Here is a 21,046-nt window from a genome sequence, read left to right as displayed (position 1 = left end):
TTGTATATAAGTGCATTGTGATTGTCCCTGCAGCACCTCAGCTTAGTAAGTGAATTACATTAAGCACTTTTGTGTTATTTTCCAATTGTTTTTGTTTACTTCAAATGGAAAAAAGTTTTTTCTAACACAAAGTGAAAAATCACTGTAGACACACTAATAGATTACAAAGACTCTGCAATCCAAACAGAGCAGCAGCAAGCTCTAAAACTGCCTCAAACAGGACCTCTAATAACAGCCTTACTAGAGAGTCTTTAATCTGCTGCTTTTATGGTTCGAGCTGCAGTGCTTGAAAAGAGAAGGGTAAACTCTTTCTGACATTCCTGCTGAGCTTTTCCTCGTAGCTTCCACAGCTGCTGACCATCTCAATTCAGATTTATTGTACTCAACATTCATTTCTTGTCATTTAAAAAAAGATTTTGCTACATTTGCCAAAAAAAAAAAAGAGGTTGCATTTCAAATTTGGATTGACCCTCACGGTCAAAGGTTGTTCTGCTGTTTGAACAGTTGGAATGAGGATCTTTGATTGTTTCCTCTCTTTTTAACAAGCTGTCTCTTTTCTATCTCACCTTCCCTCTCTTTTCCACTCTGTACTTCCCTGCACTAATGTAGTCTGATAAATTTCCAAGCTGCCACGTTGCTGTGTGTGTGTGTGTTTTGGGAAAGGCTTGCATACACAGAGGACTGTCTGTCTGAACCTTGAACAGACAAGGTTCACTCTGTTAGCTGTCATTATGACACAGAGAGCAGAGAGGGGTTACCCTGCACCCTCTCACTCTCTCACTCTCTCACTCTGCAAGACTCAGGGATGACAACCCTGTCCCTTCAATCAGAGCTATGGCCCACAGGTCACTCTATCCCCTTCAGGGGGATGTGAGCGTCTTTCTAAATGCGTCCCTGAGACCTCCATACCCTCTCTATTCACACAAAAAGCCCAGGAGGGGCTGGCCTGTGGGCGGGGAGTATGATAATACCCTCCAGAGGAAGTGAGCGCAGTGTAGTGGAATGTAGTTGCCATTAGTGGGAGTTGAACTGGGGCTGGCTAACAGTTAGCCTGCTATGTTGAGTCTGAGCTGGAGACGCAGAGGAGAGTGATGAAAACATGCCTCACTTCACCGTGGTACCGGTGAAGGATCAAGCTCAGTCCAGCTACGACAGTCTAGAGGGGATTAACTGGGTGGATTACAGGGACACTGGACAGGACTGCCCTGATCATCAAGACACTGTCAGCTCTGATGGTAAGTCTCACAACTTTTACTAAGCTCTTTATCTCAGCTTGGAAACAATGGGACTCATTTGAAGTTTTGAAGTTGTAAAATCTGCCCTGAGAGTGATACGACATGAGTTGGACCCAGCACAGCATAAGAAAGCTGTGCTTTGTCCCCAGAGCCCTCTGAACAGCTGGCTGTATGGTTACCATGGCAATTCTCCAGGGCCGAGAGCGGTTTTCCTATAGCAGGCAGGTCTGTTTCTGACAGCTCACTCTGGAGAAAGTTGTTGAAACACTTCTCTTATCATTTTGGAGTATTTTTGCCACATATGGAAGCCTTTTAAAATAAATTCAGGGACATATGAGTAACAAAGGGAAAACAATGAAAGGGGTGAGAACCGTGGGGAAAGGCACAACGGGGGTGGGACTGTGTAAGGGGGGCCGGTACTGCCGCAACAAGAAAAGGCCTCAAGTGCTTCCTTGCACAAAAGATGGAGCTCTCTTTGTGCCAGGGGAGGATTTCCTTTCACAAAGATTGGCTGTTCAGTAACACAGGAGCAGATTTCTCCGTCCTCGCTTCTCTGTCTCAGCTTGTCTCTCACTGTCACTCACTTGTTTCTCCACTGTATCAGCATGGAGAGAAGGGGGGCAGTCCCCGACAGAAGAGAAAAGGAGGACAAGGAGAGAAGCATTTGGGATTATGTGAGAGCACGGCTGATTTTTGTTGGCTGAGGGAGTGAACCAGCTGAAGGTTTTTTAATAAAACACACACATGGGTGTGGCCTTCAAATGAAGCACCCACGCTTTACCAAGGGCCCAGAGGGCCAGGCTGGGCACAAAAACCACACACTGACAGGCCATCCATTTATATCACAGTACTGTCTAGCTGTGAATGTCATGCTGACTGTGAGCTCCTTACAGCTGAATAACATCAGAAAGGAGCAGTGTGCAAGGCTGAACACTCATCTAACTCAATGACATGGTCATGAGCCTCCATATAAGGATGGGATGCCTGTGCATTTCTGTGTGTTTGTGCATAAATGTGTGAGTGTGTATCAAACAGTGCCATGCAGATGAGATAATCCATGCTTCAGTGAGCCACAGAGCTCAAGTGGACTGATATTTGAACAGGATGGAATCTCAGCACATGTTGTCGTAGCTGTCAGCTTGTACATTTGTGGAATGCATGGAAGTCACCCTTTAAAGCCAAATGGCATTCTTGAACAGCAGAAACATAAGTTATTGCACTTAAAATACTGCACATAACAGTATCTAATAAGTGTTTAAAAAGTAGTGGCTTGAAGGTTGTCAAAGCTAAGAACTTTGCACTGTGCTCCTACAAAAGGTTTTGATGACAGAGCAGAAGGAAAAGCTCATGTCCTGGAATAACCCTCACAGTTTTATGGGTGAGTCTCACATACGCTTGTGGCCGTTACCCTTGTCTTCCTGCTGTCATAATGCTGTCTAACTCACCCAAGCACAGCAACAACCATTAAATTTAGTGTGGATAGCTGCAAGGATGAATGTAAGCTGGGGTGAACAGAGTGAGGAGGAGAAATGGAAGTATGATGAATGAAGAGATGAAGCAAAGGGCACACAGCATGTTACCATTAAGTAACAACTGCTCATGTTAATGTAATTAACTGCATTTTGAACACACCTCTACAGTGTTCTTAAATTTTAGTTTTGGGCAAAAATGTAAATGTTTTGTTCAAGAGTATAGCGTAACAACTGCAGAACGGACATACTTTGTCATGCACACATTCCATATTTCTCCAACTTTATTTTGCATGCAGTGCAGTGCAAGCAGAAAAGAAATGGGTGGGAAAATATTCGCTGTGGTAAAATACAGTGATTTCATCATGGGAGTGGTGGGCTTGGATATGGTGCATGCTGTATGTATGTATGTATCATCAACTGCAGCACAGAGGAAGTGACACAGTGCCAAATCTGTTTCAGGCTATGAACTTAGCTCTGTGCAGCACAGGATAGGAGTAACACTGCGGTCATTGTAACAGTGCTGCACTCCTGAGTGAGAGCAACTGCCCTGAAATGCTTTCACGTATCCAGAAGTTAAAGTTTGTTGCAGAGTCTTGCTCTTCTTGGCTTCTTGCTGCTGCATGAAATGTGAAAATGAGAGCATACGTGTTTGTTTTTTTCTCAGTGGACATTGTTCAGCCATGTCATCAATACCTGAGATAAAATCTTGTTTCCTTCATTTTCATGTTTGTAAATGTCAGACGGGAATTAAAGTTTTAATCGTCTAAGTCTGTATAAAGTTTCTGTTTTAATAAAAATAACATCTCCAGTTGTGATAAGTCCTTCCAGTTTTTGCATTGAATGTAACAGTGACTTTTCTGCAAGATTAAGTTGTTATAGTGAACATGGTAGCAGACTTTTGGCCTGACTGTAAGTCCAATATTTGCTCACTAGGTCACCTGGCTCTGTTGCTGTTAGCTTGAATGCTCCACTACTCTCACAAGCTACTCTGTCTGCTCTTTTGCATTGCTCAGGTAGCGTAGGGTTTATCAGAGCTTTTAAGCTACAAACCACTGTGTGCCGTAGCTGGAAATGTTGATAAGTAGCACTAACACTGAACTGAAATAGCTTCAGGTCATGCAACCAAAAATATGAGCTGAAAGATGCTAAAACGCTCGTTAGAGCTTTTGATGGGTGCAAGCTCTTTTTTTTCATTTTATTGTTATTGGAAAGAAAAACAATGTGTGACCATGTAGTGCAAATATGTCTTTTGTTTGTCTTTGCAAACTAAAAGGTCCTGAGAAATGATGTAGTGAGTGAATGACTTGGAGAAAGCTGCTGTCTGTTCCTGCTCTAATTCAGGAGAACAGGGTGACCATTCCTGTCCGGCATGCTGCCACTCAGATAGCCCATGAGAGATAAACACACTGTGGCAGAGCAAAAATGTGCAGCTGATGACAGAGTTAGAACAAATACCCACATACACACACACTTACACATAACCCTTAACAGCTCTAAGTTTTAGTCTTTGTAATACTCTTTGAAGATCATCATGCGTTGTAGATGATAAAGATCATGTTTTAATAAGATTATTTGTCACACATTGTTTCCTATGATACAACTGTCTTGCCATCCAATCATGTGCCATCTTTGTTCTATCTGTTCATTGCCATCAAAGTGACAACAAGGCAAGCAGAGCGGCTCAGATGGTTTTCCAATGTGTACCAACTCTGAGGGTCTCCTAGTAATCTCATGTATTCGCTATGTCCTGGGTCTACTGGGATATTCACTGCTTCACTTTGACTCTAAGCAGAGATCAGTACAAAACATACAGTACTACACATGAACACATGAATAGTTTAGTGCCCGTGCACAAAGGAATTCTATTGTGGGTTTTCTTGAGTGTATGAGGAATGAGAAACATGTGAAACTTGGAAATGATCACTGCTGTAATGTTTTCAGAATGTAATACATGAGAGAGGTTCATTGCCATTCCAACCATGTACAGCTACTACACAGTGAAAATGAAACAACGTTCCTCCAGGAACATGGTGCTACATACAACAGCCATGTACAAATGTATCATGTATGTGGGCAACCATGTAGAAAACGGGGCAAGACACAGCAAGGCAGGGCAAAATCACTGATAATGCCATTACAGAAATATTTGATTATGGATTATGATTTCTGAACTGGGATAATACCTGTGTATACATTCGTACTACTTAAGCCATTGTTGTAGGGGATCTTCTTGTTCATTTTAAAGGGAGGTGTTGTCAGTCATGTTGCAATAGGTCAGATTAGGGGGAGTAAATTCATCACTTTTCCTACCTGTTCTGTGTACATGACGGTACAAATAGCACTTTAGTGTAGTTGTTGGTCTAGTATTGAAGTTACTGATGAATAAACAGTCTCGTTCTTTACCGCCATGGCTGTGTGCTGCCTGTGATGTTACAGTACATCACGTGAAGATAAACAAGGCAGTGACTGTTCATCCGCACCATAGACTGTGCAGTCTACCAGCTGTGCATGTAGCATTCACACAAAGCAAACATTTATGAGTAGTGTGTGCTGCCGATGTACAGTTTAAACCTCATTAAATGCACAAAGCCATTTCATGAGGAACACGCTGAAGATAGACAAGTCTCCTGTACAGACCACACACGTTTAGTCATTAGTTCTACACCCATTGATAAACACATTTAGTTAATTTGTGTCTTTTTGAAAGCCTGTTGTACGACTCACCTCATCCCGCCCACCTTTACCCCCTGAGGTAATATGGCTGAGCTGCCATCCTTTTCTCATCATTAGCACACATCAAAGCTAATATGTTTTGCTGTACAGCTCAGCAGGTAAGCATTCCTCTGCTCTGTTCAGATGCAGCTCTGCAGGAAACATAGCCATTACCAACACTGGCTACAGTGGAATTACATTATATTTCATGCCACAGGCTAAAGAAGAGAAAAAAGTACAATGAAACCAAACAACTTTATATAAAACTTGTAGAAATTTTTTAAAAGGAGAATAATGGGATGCAATATTCATTTAGAAAATCTGCCGTCCCACCATGTTGATCTTTCACGACCAACAGGATAACAGTATATGCTGAAATGTACTGTGTCGGCCTATAACTGAACTTGTGAGCGGCATTGTCCAGATTTGGATTTACTACAAAAGTATCAGTGTCAAAGTTGCTTATTGGATTTTGCAATGCATTATGGAAAGTCGGTGCTGTCAATCCATGCACTGAAATGATATTCGGATTACCACAGTAAAGGAATTGTGTCTGTCCCCGGGCAGTTCATTATTAAACTCGGACTTGGTTTGAGACATTCATTCAGATCTGATATTTCATTGGCTTGTCCTCGGCTTGCATCAAAGTAGGAGGAAAGGTGCATGTCTCATCATGGCTCAGTTATATCTACTTATATAATAACAATGTTATCGTCCCTCCACAGGGACGCACCGTACCATAACTAACAGAATGTTAGCTGCCGCAGTCTGTATGAATGCAAACACATTTTGACAGATTTCGCACTCCTGCTCATGATTAATGGAAATGTGGTTTGAGATCATGTTGATTGAGCTGAACTAGTTTCCACATTGCAGCACTCCAAATTGGTCAAGCCAAAGTTTTTCAATTGTAGGATTGGTTGCTCATTCATTACCTCGCCATGCAAAGCTACTAGAGTGCACACTGTTGTAATTTATCTTCTTTTACTCTCTCGCTCTCTCATTTACTGTATGCATGCTTACACAAACACACACTTGTACTTGTATCCTTGTGAGTACCCTCATTGAAATAATGCATTTCCTTGCACCTTACCCCAACCCTTAATATCAGACACATACACACACACACACACACACACACACACACACACACACACACACACACACACACACACACCACCTCTAAACACATAATCGGCAAATCATTCTTGCCAACTAACTGCACAGAGTGGGCTAAGCTGAACGACTTCTCTGCCTCTTGGTGCTAAGTCTTAAATGTTTATTAAAGAGGAAGTTTAGCAAAGAGGCTTTTTTCAACCCCTAAGACGCTAATGGGCAGCGATATTGTTTTCCATGTCTAATCGGCTTTAAAAAAGTGCAGCCACATTACTGTGAGAGAGTTTCTCTCTCTCTTGAACATTAGTGGTTTTGAAAATGTCCGTCTGAAAGATGACTAAAGAAACTCTTGAATACTCCGCATATTCCATCCAAGTACACTGCACAGTCTCGATAAAGTTAAGTAATGACCTGTTTGGTGAAAAGTCATTTTGCAGGAGGCGTTTTCTGGACGCTGTTTGTTGGACCTGGAGCAAATCATAAATCACGCTGAGCTTGTCTTTGTATATCTGCCCTGAGTTTGTTTACTTTTGTTCAGAAGTCATGTACTTTGCACTTTGAAAAGACTTGACAACGTAGCATCTTCTCTGGGAATTGATGTACTTGTAAATACACAGCAAATTATACCCAGACACCCCATAGGCAGTCTGTCAAAACATTTGCGTTGGACTGGAGCTACAATTAAACGATGGTACACAGTCTGTGTTCTTTAAATATTTGTCTTTGATTAATTTCTTACATGTCTGTAAGCACAGTGTGCAGCGCTGCACAGCACCAACACTTCACACCTCTTCACTGAAAAACCTAGACAAAACAAATGCTGTCAATAAAAAGAAGAGTGAACAGATGCAATATCTTGAATGCTTGTCTGCAGACAGTCAGCAGAAAGGAAAAGTCATGCTCGCCACTGTTTAAGTTCTCTATCTAGATATTTCCTTCTGTAAATGTGTCAGTCCCATGACACAGACGGTCTTTGATCTTCCGGCTGAGGTTGGGAGTTTTGGTGGGGGCAGAGGTGACATGTTGGTACACGTTGCCGTAAAGCCTTTGTGCTGTTCTGTGCACACAGCAGGACTCTTGTGTGCCTTCATAACAAGCCAGTTAATCTTTAATCTTTTTCATTAGACATTTAATGTCAGGTTATTAACAAGAGACCCCCACTGTCTCCCCGGCCCCGTTGTTAAAATGGCTTTTATTGTGCTGGTCCAACAAATGGAATGAGTCTGAACTATTTTGGGTTTTAGCATTAGGACAGTCATGTGGAACACAGTGTTTGGAGCAGCACTGACTGAGTAACAGTTCCTGCCAGGAAACATCTGAACATGTCTCACTTTGTGGCTAATTATGGAGTAACAACCATCTGCATTGCTCCCAACAGTGCCTCCATGGCATCTGCAGTAGTCTCCTTTCATTGTTGCTTCAAACACACATACTGTCTGTTTTATCCCATGCCAGTGACAGCAAGATGACACTAGAGGACAGTGTTGGCATGGTTTTTACTCTTATCTCTTCCCAGGCGTCACTACAGTCCAGCTGTGTAGTTGTCACACAGTTTGGAAAGACAGACCAATAGGAACCTGGCCTTCATGCTTTCAACTTTTTCAGCTTCTTGCATCCACTAAACATTTTGAAACAATCCCGTAATTGAGAAATGAAACATCATGTCATGTCTCGTTATCAGAGAAATATGGTCATGAGAGAAACTGCGACTGATGATACATCCAGATTTATCCAGATTGATCACGAGTACAACGTAGTACAGATACTGTAATACTGCACATCTTTGAGATATCCTCAACCCAAAGCTTTTACATACCCATGAGCAGATGTGTGTGTGTGTGTGTGTGTGTGTGTGTGTGTGTGTGTGTGTGTGTGTGTGTGTGTGTGTGTGTGCTGTTGTGTGTGTTACTGAGTTACCACCGTATCCTCCACTCCCCACCTCTCACCCCCCTCACCGTGCACCACCAGGCCCCCGAATGAGTATTCACCCTGGGTGACCGGGTGTCCTGGATAGTTATCGACAATTCCCCAAGCTAGAGCACAGTGTACTCTGTTGCAGTCTGCAGACTGTGCATAACTATGCTTACCCACAGTGATCCTAGCAGCAGTGGGACACAGAACACAGGTGAGCGAGGACCACCGGTGAAGCTCAACCAACTCACTTGCAACAAAGCTGGTCTATTTTCAGGATAGTCGAGAGTATTTTTCTATTTCATGCAGACTTGGGCTAAGTTGGCAGACTTTTTGTTGGAGGATTAATTTGGGTTCTGAGATGGCGCTGTTAACGTTTACATGCTCTAATAACTCAAGGTTAGGTAATTTCTAGGTAATGAGGTATGTGGATGCCTATGAGTGTGAATGTGTTTGCGATAAAGTTTAATTGCCCCAGGCACTGTGCTCATCTCTGCTTGATTCCTCTCTTCAAAAGCAGAAATTAATGAGAGTAAAATCTAATTACATGCTTGTTTATCACCTGGACTTTGTTGGTCTGTGCTGCTTTTGGCCTTCACTGGTGCTTCGCTGCATGAATTGTTGGGGATTATTAAGATGCTGATGCTTCAATTCTGATTAATAGTGACAGTTAAAAGCTGACTGAACATTAATTGCCATGGAAAAACTCGAACTGGTATAGAAAATTGTAATTTCTCATCTACTTTGTTTCAGTAATTGCTGTACAGGCATTGGTACTGGGCTGCTATTTATCCTTTGGAGATTTTGTCTTAATAATGCCACATTGATACGTGATATTTTTACTTTTATCAAAATAAATGTTTTCCTCTTGTTCCCAATCCAGAATAGATGCAAACAGCTTGTTTCCAGGGAGTGATCTTACTCTATTTTGAATGCAAATTGATTGAAAAAATAAATAAAAATGTGGCTGCAATTGTGACCCTTTTAGGCACATAATCGGAGTTCCATGGTAGTTTAGAATAATTCAACTCATCTTAAATGTGAACCAGAATCACATTTTCAATGACTAAAATGACTGACTGAATTTCTTACAGTTTCAAGATTTTAAGTGAGGATTGTTTTCACCTAAATGTCTCATTACATTAAAGACGCCTCTGAATCCACACTGACACTGTCGGATATTTTATGTCTATGAAAGTCTGCTTGTTGCACTAAATAAGGATTTTCTTAAATCAGGGCAGTGCTGATATTATTGCAGGTTTTAAAAACTTTGCTAGAAATCACGGCTTTTTCATATCTGTGAGCCCATTGCCTTGATGTTGCAATAACAGTGTATGTGTTACCAGGATGCCTGCAATATATCTTTAAGAACAATGGTGGCCAGGTTTATTTGCAGGCAAATATATATATATCTCTTTGGCCCTATAACATTTTTATTGTTAACCTCAAGTCATTTCTCCTCTCTAATAGGACACGGAAATCATAAAGAAGACAGTCCATTTCTCAGCAGTGCTGATGCTGCGAGCAAGAAGAATGACTTCTATGACAAGAACTTGGCTTTGTTTGAGGTTCGCTGTTTTTACGTTGTAATATTTCTGTCAGATGATAGACTTAAACCAAACTCTTTCATTTAATCTCTTCCACCTTTCTCCCTCCAGGAGGAGCTGGACATCCGGCCGAAGGTTTCCTCCCTGCTCAGCCGCTTGGTCAGCTACACCAACATCACCCAGGGAGCCAAGGAGCATGAGGAGGAGGAGAGCGCTCAGGGCTCACGTAGGAAGACCCCCAAGGTCAGGAGTCTGGGGCACAGCGGAGGGACACTATGCCTCACTGTTTATCACATGCACACTCAGTCATTCGTGGCTTAGAAGCATTATCTACACTTCTGGCTCTCTCCCTGCCTTGCTATTTCAAGTTCTAGTTTTGTATTAAGACCTGCTGATTGATTGCTTATGCCTCTGCACACTCTGCAGTCAGACTGTGGCTGTGCAAGACCTGGATACATGGAAAGAGCTGATAGCATGATTGAATGACCTTTAAAAAGTACATCAGTCAATGCTAATGATCGATACACTTGTTTCCTGAAATGTCATGGTCAATATTCTCCTCTCTCTCTCTCTTTGCCCCCCTCCTCCTCTCCCTCTTTCTCTCTTATCAGTCTCCCAACATGGGCACTCTGATGGGAGTCTACTTGCCGTGTCTCCAGAACATCTTTGGTGTCATTCTTTTCCTGCGTCTGACATGGATTGTTGGGATGGCCGGCATCATGCAGTCCCTCTTGATTGTCCTTATGTGCTGTTCATGTGTCAGTATGCGCGCACACACACAGACACACATACATACTGTACTGCACTAAGACACACACCCTCTACAGTCAATTGAATCAACATGGTTGCATAAGCAGCAGCATTATTTAAGGCAAAGAATGTCAAATTGACTTGTATTTTTTACTCATTATGCTTCCATTACACAACACATACTGTGGACTTATGAACTTCCAGGCTATATATGCTAAATCCCTAGAAATATGCTCTCTCAGATGGAAGCTGTGCTTGCTTTCAGCTGTCAGATTGATTACAGGATGTTAGTGTCACACTGATGATATCTGTGTCTGCCCTTTCCCATATTCATCATATTTCCCCATTCCTCTGCAGACAATGCTCACAGCCATATCAATGAGTGCCATTGCTACTAATGGTGTTGTTCCAGGTAACACTTTTCAACCTTGCCTCTCAGGTGTATTCACTGAATATCCTTCATCTGTACCTTAAATCCTTTGGTAGCCTATTTCTTTTGTTGTGTAAGTAGTTCAGTAATGAATTGGCATGGTTGTTTCATAAACTGCTGGACCTTGCCATCTCCACACTGCTCTGAAAAGATTTAGAAGTAAAAATAACATAGGCTATTCTTCCACTTGGGGGCAGCATAAATTTACTGTTATGTCCACTGCATAGAGTACACATTAAGGGCTTCCCAGTGGCCTTGTGTATGTGCATTGTGTAACAGTTTGTTTAACTTTTATAGCTGGAGGGGCATACTTCATGATCTCACGCTCCCTTGGTCCTGAGTTTGGAGGAGCTGTGGGCCTCTGCTTCTACTTGGGCACCACCTTTGCTTCTGCCATGTACATACTGGGGGCCATTGAAATCTTCCTGGTCAGTTTGCTTACAGTAAATGTTATTCTGTGGTTTTATTCCAGTTCACATCTGTATGCTAAGATATGATCCCTTCTGTATTAAAATATACAAGCCATGAGTTTTATATTTACTCTGTATTCATTAACTATCCTGTTGTAATTTTGTTTCTCTTCAGAAATATCTTGTCCCCCAGGCGGCCATCTTTCATGCCACAGACCCCCCTGGGAGTGACAGTGCCATGCTGAACAATATGCGGATCTATGGCTCTGTGTGCCTCAGCCTAATGGCTGTGGTGGTTTTTGTAGGAGTGAAATATGTCAACAAGCTGGCCTCTCTTTTCCTCGCCTGTGTCATTATCTCAATTGTCTCCATCTATGCCGGGGCAATCAAATCCATGACTCATCCACCAGAATTCCCGTAAGTCTTATGGAGGATTTTTGTTTTTTATGGGGCGAGGGAGTGTTCATTCTACATGGAGAAATAATACAAGTTGCTCTATGACAATTTATGTTATGATTCTATTTCCCATCTGCCACCAATTACACTCTGTGTGATTTTTCATTCAAATAGAAATTTTCGTTTGAAATCTACAGTCCATCCTATCACCATCAGTTTCCGGAAATAACACTGAATTAACTTTTGGTCATGATGAGAAAGGAGAGGTATATGATGAGGATGACATTAGTGGTGGAAATAATGATGACTAACATAGTCATCATTTCATTTTTGTCCCTGTTATTGCTGTAGGATCTGCATGCTGGGGAACAGGACTTTGGTTAGAGATCGCTTTGATGTGTGTGCTAAGACTGTGGTAATGGGAAACACAACAATGCCCAGTCAGCTGTGGGACAGGTTCTGTCTGCCGGGGAACATGAGCAGCCCGCAGTGTGATGACTACTTCATCCAGAACAATGTGACGGAGATACAAGGCATCCCTGGACTGGGCAGTGGGATTATTAGAGGTAAATTTGTCATTAATTGATTTGGGATTTAAATACATAGCAAAGGAGTTCATGTATTCCTCTATATATCATTATGCTAGACATGTGATTAAGGGGTAGAATACAATAATCATCAATAATCATCATGTGGCAACCCCAAAATGCTTTTTTTTCCATCATAAAAATTATACTATTATATTTTGAATTACAGTAGTAGTGTTTTATGAATGACACACAAGCCTCATATAATGTCATTCTCTTCTGTTGTTAGAAAACATGTGGGGCAACTACCTGCAGAAAGGGGAGATCTTAGAGAAACCGGGGCTTCGCTCAGTGGATGCCCATGGTGGCATGGAGAACTTTGGCATGTATGTGTCAGCAGATATCGCTACATCATTCACTCTCCTGGTTGGGATCTTCTTCCCATCTGCCACAGGTATAACAACGTCACAAAGCTTAAAGTGCCACAGTCTGCAGCAAACTGTAAGATAATTGTTTCCAAGGATTTTTGATGCAATATCAAGTCATTAAATAAATTGTAACAGCTATCTACTCCATTGTATTTTCTATAGAAGCTTGTCGCACACAGTGAAAATATACTCCTGTGTTGTATTCCCGGTGAAGTTGAGAAGCTTTTACACCTCCCTCTAATCCAGCCTGCAGGGGGGTAGTTAAACCATTTGTAGATTGTTTGTAACCTGCTGTCTGTTTGTTCTTACAGGTATCATGGCAGGCTCCAACAGATCTGGTGATCTCCGCGATGCTCAGAAGTCCATCCCTGTGGGAACTATCTTAGCTATTACTACCACATCACTTGTTTGTATCCTTGCTCTGGAGAAGACGCACAATGAATCTGGCAATCTTGCTCCTTCAAACAGGATATGAAGGCCGATTTGATATACATCTTTGTGTCACCTAAGCTCCTTGATCTCTTGTGTTCAGATTTAAGTTCTGTGGTCCTGTTTGGCTCTTGCATTGAAGGGGTAGTCCTGAGGGACAAGTAAGTTCATTTGAGTCCTACTGGAAGTCAGTGCTGTTATCAAAACACTTTTTGTAAAGCAAAACGTATTAAAAGAAAAACAGATAACTTCATCAAAAAACTCTCATTCAATCAACTTTGACTTGCAGGTTTGGGGATGCCGTTCGAAAAAACTTGGTGGTGGGAACGCTCTCCTGGCCATCTCCGTGGGTCATTGTCATTGGCTCCTTCTTCTCCACAGTTGGGGCAGGCCTGCAGTCCCTCACTGGGGCCCCCCGACTTCTACAGGCTATTGCCAAGGATAACATCATTCCTTTCCTCAGGGTGGGACAGAAAACACCACTGATGATACACTTGCGTAACCACTTCACATTCTCTGAATGTCATTTCGTAATAACTCATTACAAGACAGAAATGACTCCTAGAAAATTGAGAGTCATTCAGTTAGACACAACAGCTACCCCATAATTTGTTTCTTATTATTTCCAAAACACATGATAACGCTGAGTATATTGTGGTGGGAATGTTTGCATTTGGTTTGACTTGCAAGCTTATTTGAATATGATACAGTACCGAAGAACTGATTTGCATTGCTGCATTGAAGGTTTTGAATTTCCTCTTTCAGGTGTTTGGCCACGGAAAGACTAATGGAGAGCCTACATGGGCGCTTCTACTGACTGGTCTCATAGCTGAGCTGGGCATCCTTATTGCGTCACTGGATATGGTGGCTCCCATCCTTTCCATGTAAGCACACATGTCAAGAATACGACATATGCCAAGTATTTACTGAACATACCCCACACATTCATTTCTCTTGGTTGTGTACATGAATTTGTTAATTTCCCTGTCTGGTCAAGGCAAATTACACCACTGATGACATGCAGGAGCGGGGCTTGCGGACAGGCAAGCCAGGCAGTTGCTTGGAGCCCCCAGCCACTAGGGGGGGGGCCCGGCCACTTATTTACAACGATTATTGATAGGCCTGGGCTTTCAGGGACCTCTGTTGGTCACTGGACCTCACTTTGAGAACCACTAATCTATTTTTCAGTATTCATCTCAAATGTTCCGGAAATTGTGCATTCATGTGTGCAAAAACCAAACTATTGTGGCGTGCACAGGTGGGGTGGGGGCCCCAGGGATTACTTGCTTGGAGCCCCAAGAGACCCTTGCAACGCCATCGATGACATGACATTATCTACATCAAATTCTTTTTGTCTTTATTTAACAGGTTCTTCTTGATGTGCTATCTCTTTGTAAACTTAGCCTGTGCAGTTCAGACTCTTTTACGCACACCCAACTGGAGGCCAAGGTTTAAATATTACCACTGGTGAGTACAAGCTAGTCTCCCCCATTCTTCTTACCGGCTTTTCCAGTACAAGACAACCTCTGTAAGATTTATGCTACAGTTGCTTTCATCAATGACCAATGTATTATGTTCACTAAATAATGTCTACTGTTCTTGGTATGCAAAAAAACAAACAAAAAAACAAACAAACAAACAAAAAAATGCAACTTCAGGCTTTACGTGTCACACCCACAGGGCTCTGTCTTTCCTTGGCATGAGTATGTGTCTGGCTCTAATGTTCATCTCCTCCTGGTACTATGCTATTGTGGCCATGGGCATTGCTGGGATGATCTACAAGTACATTGAGTACCAGGGGTATGTCTGCAGTCTGGTTAGCATTTGCACTTTCATTTCTTTCACCTCTAATGGTACGTTCCTGTATGGTATGGGGTGATCATGGTTGTCTCTGGTTGTGTTTGTGTCTGAGCTCTGCATATGTGCTAGAGGACAGCTGGTCACTTAAATTGTCTGCTATGTCTTATGTTTGTGCCTTGTCTTGCCCGCTTACATAACAGAGCTGAGAAGGAGTGGGGAGATGGTATAAGAGGCCTGTCCCTTAGCGCTGCACGATATGCCCTGTTAAGACTGGAGGTTGGGCCGCCGCACACCAAGAATTGGAGGTACACCTACACCTAAAGGAGATGCTCTGATTATCTCCATGAAATTTGCATCTCTGATGAGCCACATTGCATGTTGGGATATAAAAGTTGTTTTTACATCTGTATTCAGAAGAATCCATACACTGTACTATAGGAAACAGCATGCCTTCATTGTTTTGATTGTGGAATGAAGAACGGAATGGAGGCCTTTAGTACTATAGATGCAACATTTACAGTATGTACCCTAAATGTCTAAATAACTTTCACATTTCCTCCAAATTTATCCGTGTCATCTAGACATCTTGATGTGTTTCAACCCACAAATCACAAAATGACTTATTGTCCAGTTTGATCAAAGTCCAGTTAGCAATATTTACCAGTCTTCATCCAGTGACAGTGACCATTAAATTAATCTTACTTTGTCACCAAAGTATTGAGAAGAATCAGTCCTTCGACAGGGGTGCAAAGACTCACCTTTGACCCAGGCCCTTGTTTCATAATGACCATCTTTAACTTGTGCACTACAGACCTCAGCTGCTGGTGCTGTTGAAGCTCGATGAGGACTTCCATGTAAAATATCCCCGACTGCTCACATTTGCCTCGCAGCTGAAGGCAGGAAAGGGTCTGACCATTGTGGGCTCTGTCATCCACGGCAACTTCCTGGACAGCTATGGAGAAATGCAGGCAGCTGAACAGGTAAACACTAGAAAGGGATATGTATGCTCTATACAATTCTCTATTGTAATGTGTTGCTGACGGTGTCCGTTAATTGTTACAAATGAACACCTTTTGTAAATTGAAAAGCCCACTGAAGCATAAACAATCTGCATTTTGTGAATTTTAGACTTTTGTTACATTTCTTCCTCACAGACTTTTTTCATTTGTTTGCGTTTGCCACTTTAATCAAAGGGCATTGGTGGAAACACCTTGCTGTTATCTCTACAATATGGTGCCAGTGAGCCATTTCAGATAAAATAGGGAACTGGTGCAGGGCCATTTTTCATAATGTGATGTGTTTGGCAAATGATTAAACAAATGAAGCAACGTTTGCTCTTGTTTATGTGACAGTAACTGGAGAATTTTAATCACTCCTCCTTCATTGACTTAGTGCTAAGCTACTCATGCATTATGTTCAATATCAGGTGTTATCATTAGAGCTTGTGCTATAGATGGAAGTAGTGAAAGTAGGACTTGTATTTATTTAAATTCAACTGTTATTCAGTTCTATGCTGTATGAATCTTTATGGTATAAATGTGACACATGCACTATAATCCGTTCAGACATACAAACTTTTCGATAGTTCAGGTTTATAAGTGTTAACATCATAGACTACAGTTCTCTTTGCCCACATTTTGCCTTCCAGGCCATTAAGAACATGATGGAGATTGAGCGAGTCAAGGGCTTCTGCCAGGTCGTGGTGGCATCTAAAGTGCGTGAGGGTGTTGTCCATCTGATCCAGTCCTGTGGTCTGGGTGGCATGAAGCACAACACAGTGGTGATGGGCTGGCCGTATGGCTGGAGACAGAGTGAGGACCCTCGTGCCTGGAAAACTTTTATCAGTAAGAGTCTCACTGAAGTACTGTTCGTACAACATTACACTTAAAAGGTCCAATCCGCCTCCCTATTAAATGAGTACCACCCCAACTGAACTATGATACATACCTGTTAACACGCATAAGCATATAGTTGTTACACTTGAATACTTGTGAACAGAAGCTACTCTCTCGATGTTCAAATACTTTCTGTGTTAGTTTTCAGCTATCGTTTACAGAATGTAAGGCATAAACATATTCACTTATGAAGTATTCATTTATACAGTACAGTTAATATCCACCCCTGCATGCTTCCATCTCAATCAGACACAGTCCGCTGCACCACAGCTGCCCACCTGGCCCTGATGGTGCCCAAAAATGTGTCCTTCTACCCAAGCAACCATGAACGCTTCACAGACGGCAACATTGATGTGTGGTGGATTGTGCACGATGGAGGGATGCTAATGCTGCTGCCTTTCCTACTCAAACAGCATAAAGTGAGATGACAGATGTCTTGGAGTTTTATTCCAATGAGCTACTTTAGAATTTGTAAAAAAATAATGTAGTTTTACTGCCTGTAGAATGGACGTGTTCAGAATGAGTTTCACCTACAATAACACACTAAAGAAATTCTTAAAGGTGTGTTCAAAATTGTGAATATGATGATAAATTCATTTTAATGAGAATAAAAACTATACAAACTGTGAAATGGGATCATTCCAAACTCGCATGCTCTCCTTGAACAGTATTTGTTAGTTTTAGTTTTATGTTATTTGGGGCTTTCCTTTTGAAGAATGTTACTTTTATTTTGAAGTGTGTTTGCTGTTCGTAATTTTATGTGTTTACATTTGCATTTTAGGTTTGGAGGAAATGCAGGATGCGCATCTTTACTGTAGCCCAGATGGATGACAACAGCATCCAGATGAAGAAAGATCTGGCCACGTTCCTTTACCAGCTGAGAATAGAGGCTGAGGTGGAGGTGGTGGAGATGGTGAGAATTCCTCTTCCACGACTACTGAGCAAAAGTGAAGACTTAAATAGGGCCTTTTATGGTGCGAACAGCTCATAATAAATGCAACTCAGTCATAAAAATTTCCACTGAAACCAGATGTTGATAACGATAAAATGAAGCACAAGTTTGTTGTTTACCTCAAGATGCCATAAAAATGTTTGTTTCAAAGAAAATTTGAGTGCTAAAAAACACACACCGCTTACCTTGAACATGAATCAATTCACTTTCATGGTCACTCTTGTAAATCTAACAGAAACAAATATGATGTTTGCACGTTAGCATGACAGTGACATCTCAGCATACACCTACGAGAGGACGTTAATGATGGAGCAGAGGTCCCAGATGTTGAGACAAATGAGGCTGTCCAGTGCAGAAAGACAAAGAGAGGTATGTTTTTGTCTTATGTCTATTCTTAATGTAACCTGCTCAGTCTCTGTCAACTCTGTCAAATGCTGAGTAACAGTGTTTCTTACATGCAGCATATTGACATACAGTATGGACCCTTATGATATTCCCATGGCACTCAACAGGCCCAGCTGGTTAAGGACAGACACTCTCTGGTGCGTATGGGAAGTCTGTACTCAGATGAGGAAGAGGAGGTGGTGGAGGCTCCTCCAGAGAAGGTTCAGATGACATGGACGAGAGAGAAGTGTGAGGCTGAGAGAAGGAACAGGAACAATGCACCTGAGAACTTCAGAGAACTCATGAGCCTCAAACCGTGAGTCGCATTCAGTTTGCATTCTTCTTTGCTGCCTCTCATTCAGCCAGTGATGTCTGTAACATTTAATGTGAAACCTTTCAACTCATTTTTCTCTTCTCATTGTGTATCTTTCTCGGTTTGGCACAGTGAGAGCTTGCTTTGAAATAGTCCAAATAACTCTGTGTCTCTCTCCCCCTTGCTGCACTCCAGGGATCAGTCTAATGTGCGGCGAATGCACACGGCTGTGAAGCTAAACGAGGTAATAGTCAACAGGTCCCACGATGCCCGATTAGTGCTGCTCAACATGCCAGGGCCACCTCGAAACACAGATGGAGATGAGAACTGTATCCTTTGCCAATATGATCAAACAAAAGGGGTCATTTGGGCTACGGTACATACAGAGTGTGCAGGCTATTGTTCGGTTGCTTTCTTTAACCTGTGCGTCAGATATGGAGTTTCTGGAGGTGTTGACTGAAGGTCTGGAAAGAGTGCTGCTGGTTCGAGGTGGAGGTCGGGAGGTTATCACCATCTACTCATGACCTGTTACTAGCTGCTACACAGGAGCATCGGCCTCAACAGAATACATTCCGCCTCTGGACACCAGGCAGCTGTGCTCTGCTGCCAGACAGTTCTGGGTAGACGCATGAATTTGCCATTTTTACTATGAAGTCTGGACTTTTGAGTACAAAAGAGGTTGATTCTATTCTTGTAGAATATTGGGACATATTACTGTACATATCCACCTGTATGTTGCCATTCTTTACAAATGAAAGCTGTTACTTTTCTCCCTCAGAAGTTAGTGCTGCCAAACACAAAGTTGAGACGAACATTTCCTTATTTCTAGGTGACAGATACCTCCTCATATGTGCTAAAGAACCTATATTTGACAATTTGGCAGACCGAACAATCCTAGTAGTACACACATGAAATGTTTTAACAGTGTGCCAGATTTTTATTCTCTTTACAACTCTGTACTTTGGAAGCACAGCTCTATTTATTTATTTATTTTTTCAACATTTCCCCACTGAGGTTAAGAAAATGTTACTGTAGATAATGAATACAGTGCTTGCCGTTGGTTGTGCTGTACACAGTAGGTGGCACAGACTCAAGTTTGTAAATGTGGATTCCAGAGATCATAAAGCAAGTTTTTAAAAAGAGTTATAATTTATGATTTTTTTGACAGATTTTGTGTTGTTGATGAGAAAAAAATGCATATGAATGACTTTTGAACTGTTTTTGCTACAGACCTGAAAAGCTTATCTACACACAAAAAGGGGGCTTAATTTAAAGTAAGAGGTTTTTTTTTTTTTTATTCCTGCAATAGCTATTCATTGTATTTACATGCTTAAAATACCTTTCTGTATCCTAGTTTTCATTGTTAGTGGCAGAGTGCATCATTCCCGCCCTGGATTAGAACTGCCTAACAACACATACCTACAGCGTGAGATTGTCTGGTTGTATGGTAAACAGATACACCAGTTCTTCTTTCTGATGAAGAAGCTGCTCGATGTGTTTACTGTAGTATTAAACTGCACTTGATGTTACCACGGTAACCTGACTGAACTCTTAAGGAATACAATTATGACTTTCAGACCCTGTTTGTGTCTTTTCAGGTCTTTTTCTAAGTGTGATCAGTATTTCAGGCTATTAAACACTGCTTTTTTCTATGTAGAATAAATGTTGTATACAAGCCAACAGTGTTTTATAAAGGATAAACCATGATAAGGTGTGCAGTTATTAAAAACTAATCACACAATGCTAAGAATGTTCCTGATCTTCCCTTCACTTGAATTTTGATAAAAGCATTTTTCCCCTTGCTTTTTCAGAAAAACATAGCTTGGAGTGGATTATGTCACTTACCAGCAATCCAAATATGCATTTTTGCTAATAGCACTTTGCAATTAGTAATTTGCACTGATAACTGCAGCAGGTCTTCACACTGTTGCTTTGACTAACTGCTGTTCTAAGATTTAGTGTCATTAATATCTATGCACAAATATTGAGATGAGAAAAAGGCAGCTTTCTGTTTGGCCAAAGGGCAGTTAAGCTGAAATATGGACTCTTTTGTACAGTCCCGTCATATTTTATCCATCCATCCATCCATTATCTATACCGCCTATCCCTTTCGGGGTTGTGGGGGGCTGGAGCCTATCCCAGCTACAATGGGCGAGAGGCGGGGTACACCCTGAACCGGTCGCCAGCCGATTGCAGGGCATCATATTTTATTATGCTGTAAAATTAAAAAATAAAATAAAAAAGAAATCAGTTTATAAACTGCTCCCCCCGTCCTCCTCTGATGAAATGCCTCATAAAATACCTACAATAATATTACAGCAATAAAGAATTAGTGTGAT

At 41.7% G+C, this 21,046-nt stretch overlaps 1 protein-coding gene across 1 annotated transcript; it reads left to right on the top strand.

Annotated features, from left to right (window-relative positions):
• The first annotated feature begins 991 nt into the window (after positions 1-991).
• slc12a4 (solute carrier family 12 member 4) lies at positions 992-20,452 on the top strand. Its single transcript, XM_070960482.1, has 24 exons — positions 992-1,235; positions 9,917-10,014; positions 10,105-10,236; positions 10,605-10,751; positions 11,101-11,155; positions 11,471-11,601; positions 11,759-12,000; positions 12,331-12,545; positions 12,796-12,960; positions 13,246-13,344; positions 13,467-13,524; positions 13,653-13,827; positions 14,129-14,247; positions 14,732-14,830; positions 15,044-15,163; positions 15,364-15,468; positions 15,975-16,143; positions 16,812-17,007; positions 17,308-17,477; positions 17,840-17,971; positions 18,272-18,379; positions 18,523-18,710; positions 18,903-19,036; positions 19,140-20,452. Exons 1-24 carry the CDS (start codon positions 1,100-1,102, stop codon positions 19,229-19,231), a joined length of 3,285 nt encoding a protein of 1,094 aa, XP_070816583.1. The 5' UTR covers positions 992-1,099; the 3' UTR covers positions 19,232-20,452.
• The last annotated feature ends 594 nt before the right edge of the window (positions 20,453-21,046 follow it).

Source organism: Chaetodon trifascialis, chromosome 1, assembly GCF_039877785.1.
Source record: "Chaetodon trifascialis isolate fChaTrf1 chromosome 1, fChaTrf1.hap1, whole genome shotgun sequence".
NCBI classification, from domain to species: Eukaryota; Metazoa; Chordata; class Actinopteri; order Chaetodontiformes; family Chaetodontidae; genus Chaetodon; species Chaetodon trifascialis.
This window is presented reverse-complemented; position numbering and strand designations above follow the sequence as displayed.

Excerpts from the sequence above, each read along its gene's own strand:
- slc12a4 (XM_070960482.1), top strand. The coding sequence starts at position 1,100 with ATGCCTCACTTCACCGTGGTACCGGTGAAGGATCAAGCTCAGTCCAGC. Across the intron at positions 1,236-9,916 it reads AGACACTGTCAGCTCTGATG|GACACGGAAATCATAAAGAA; the intron begins GTAAGTCTCACA and ends CCTCTCTAATAG. Across the intron at positions 18,711-18,902 it reads GAACTCATGAGCCTCAAACC|GGATCAGTCTAATGTGCGGC; the intron begins GTGAGTCGCATT and ends GCTGCACTCCAG.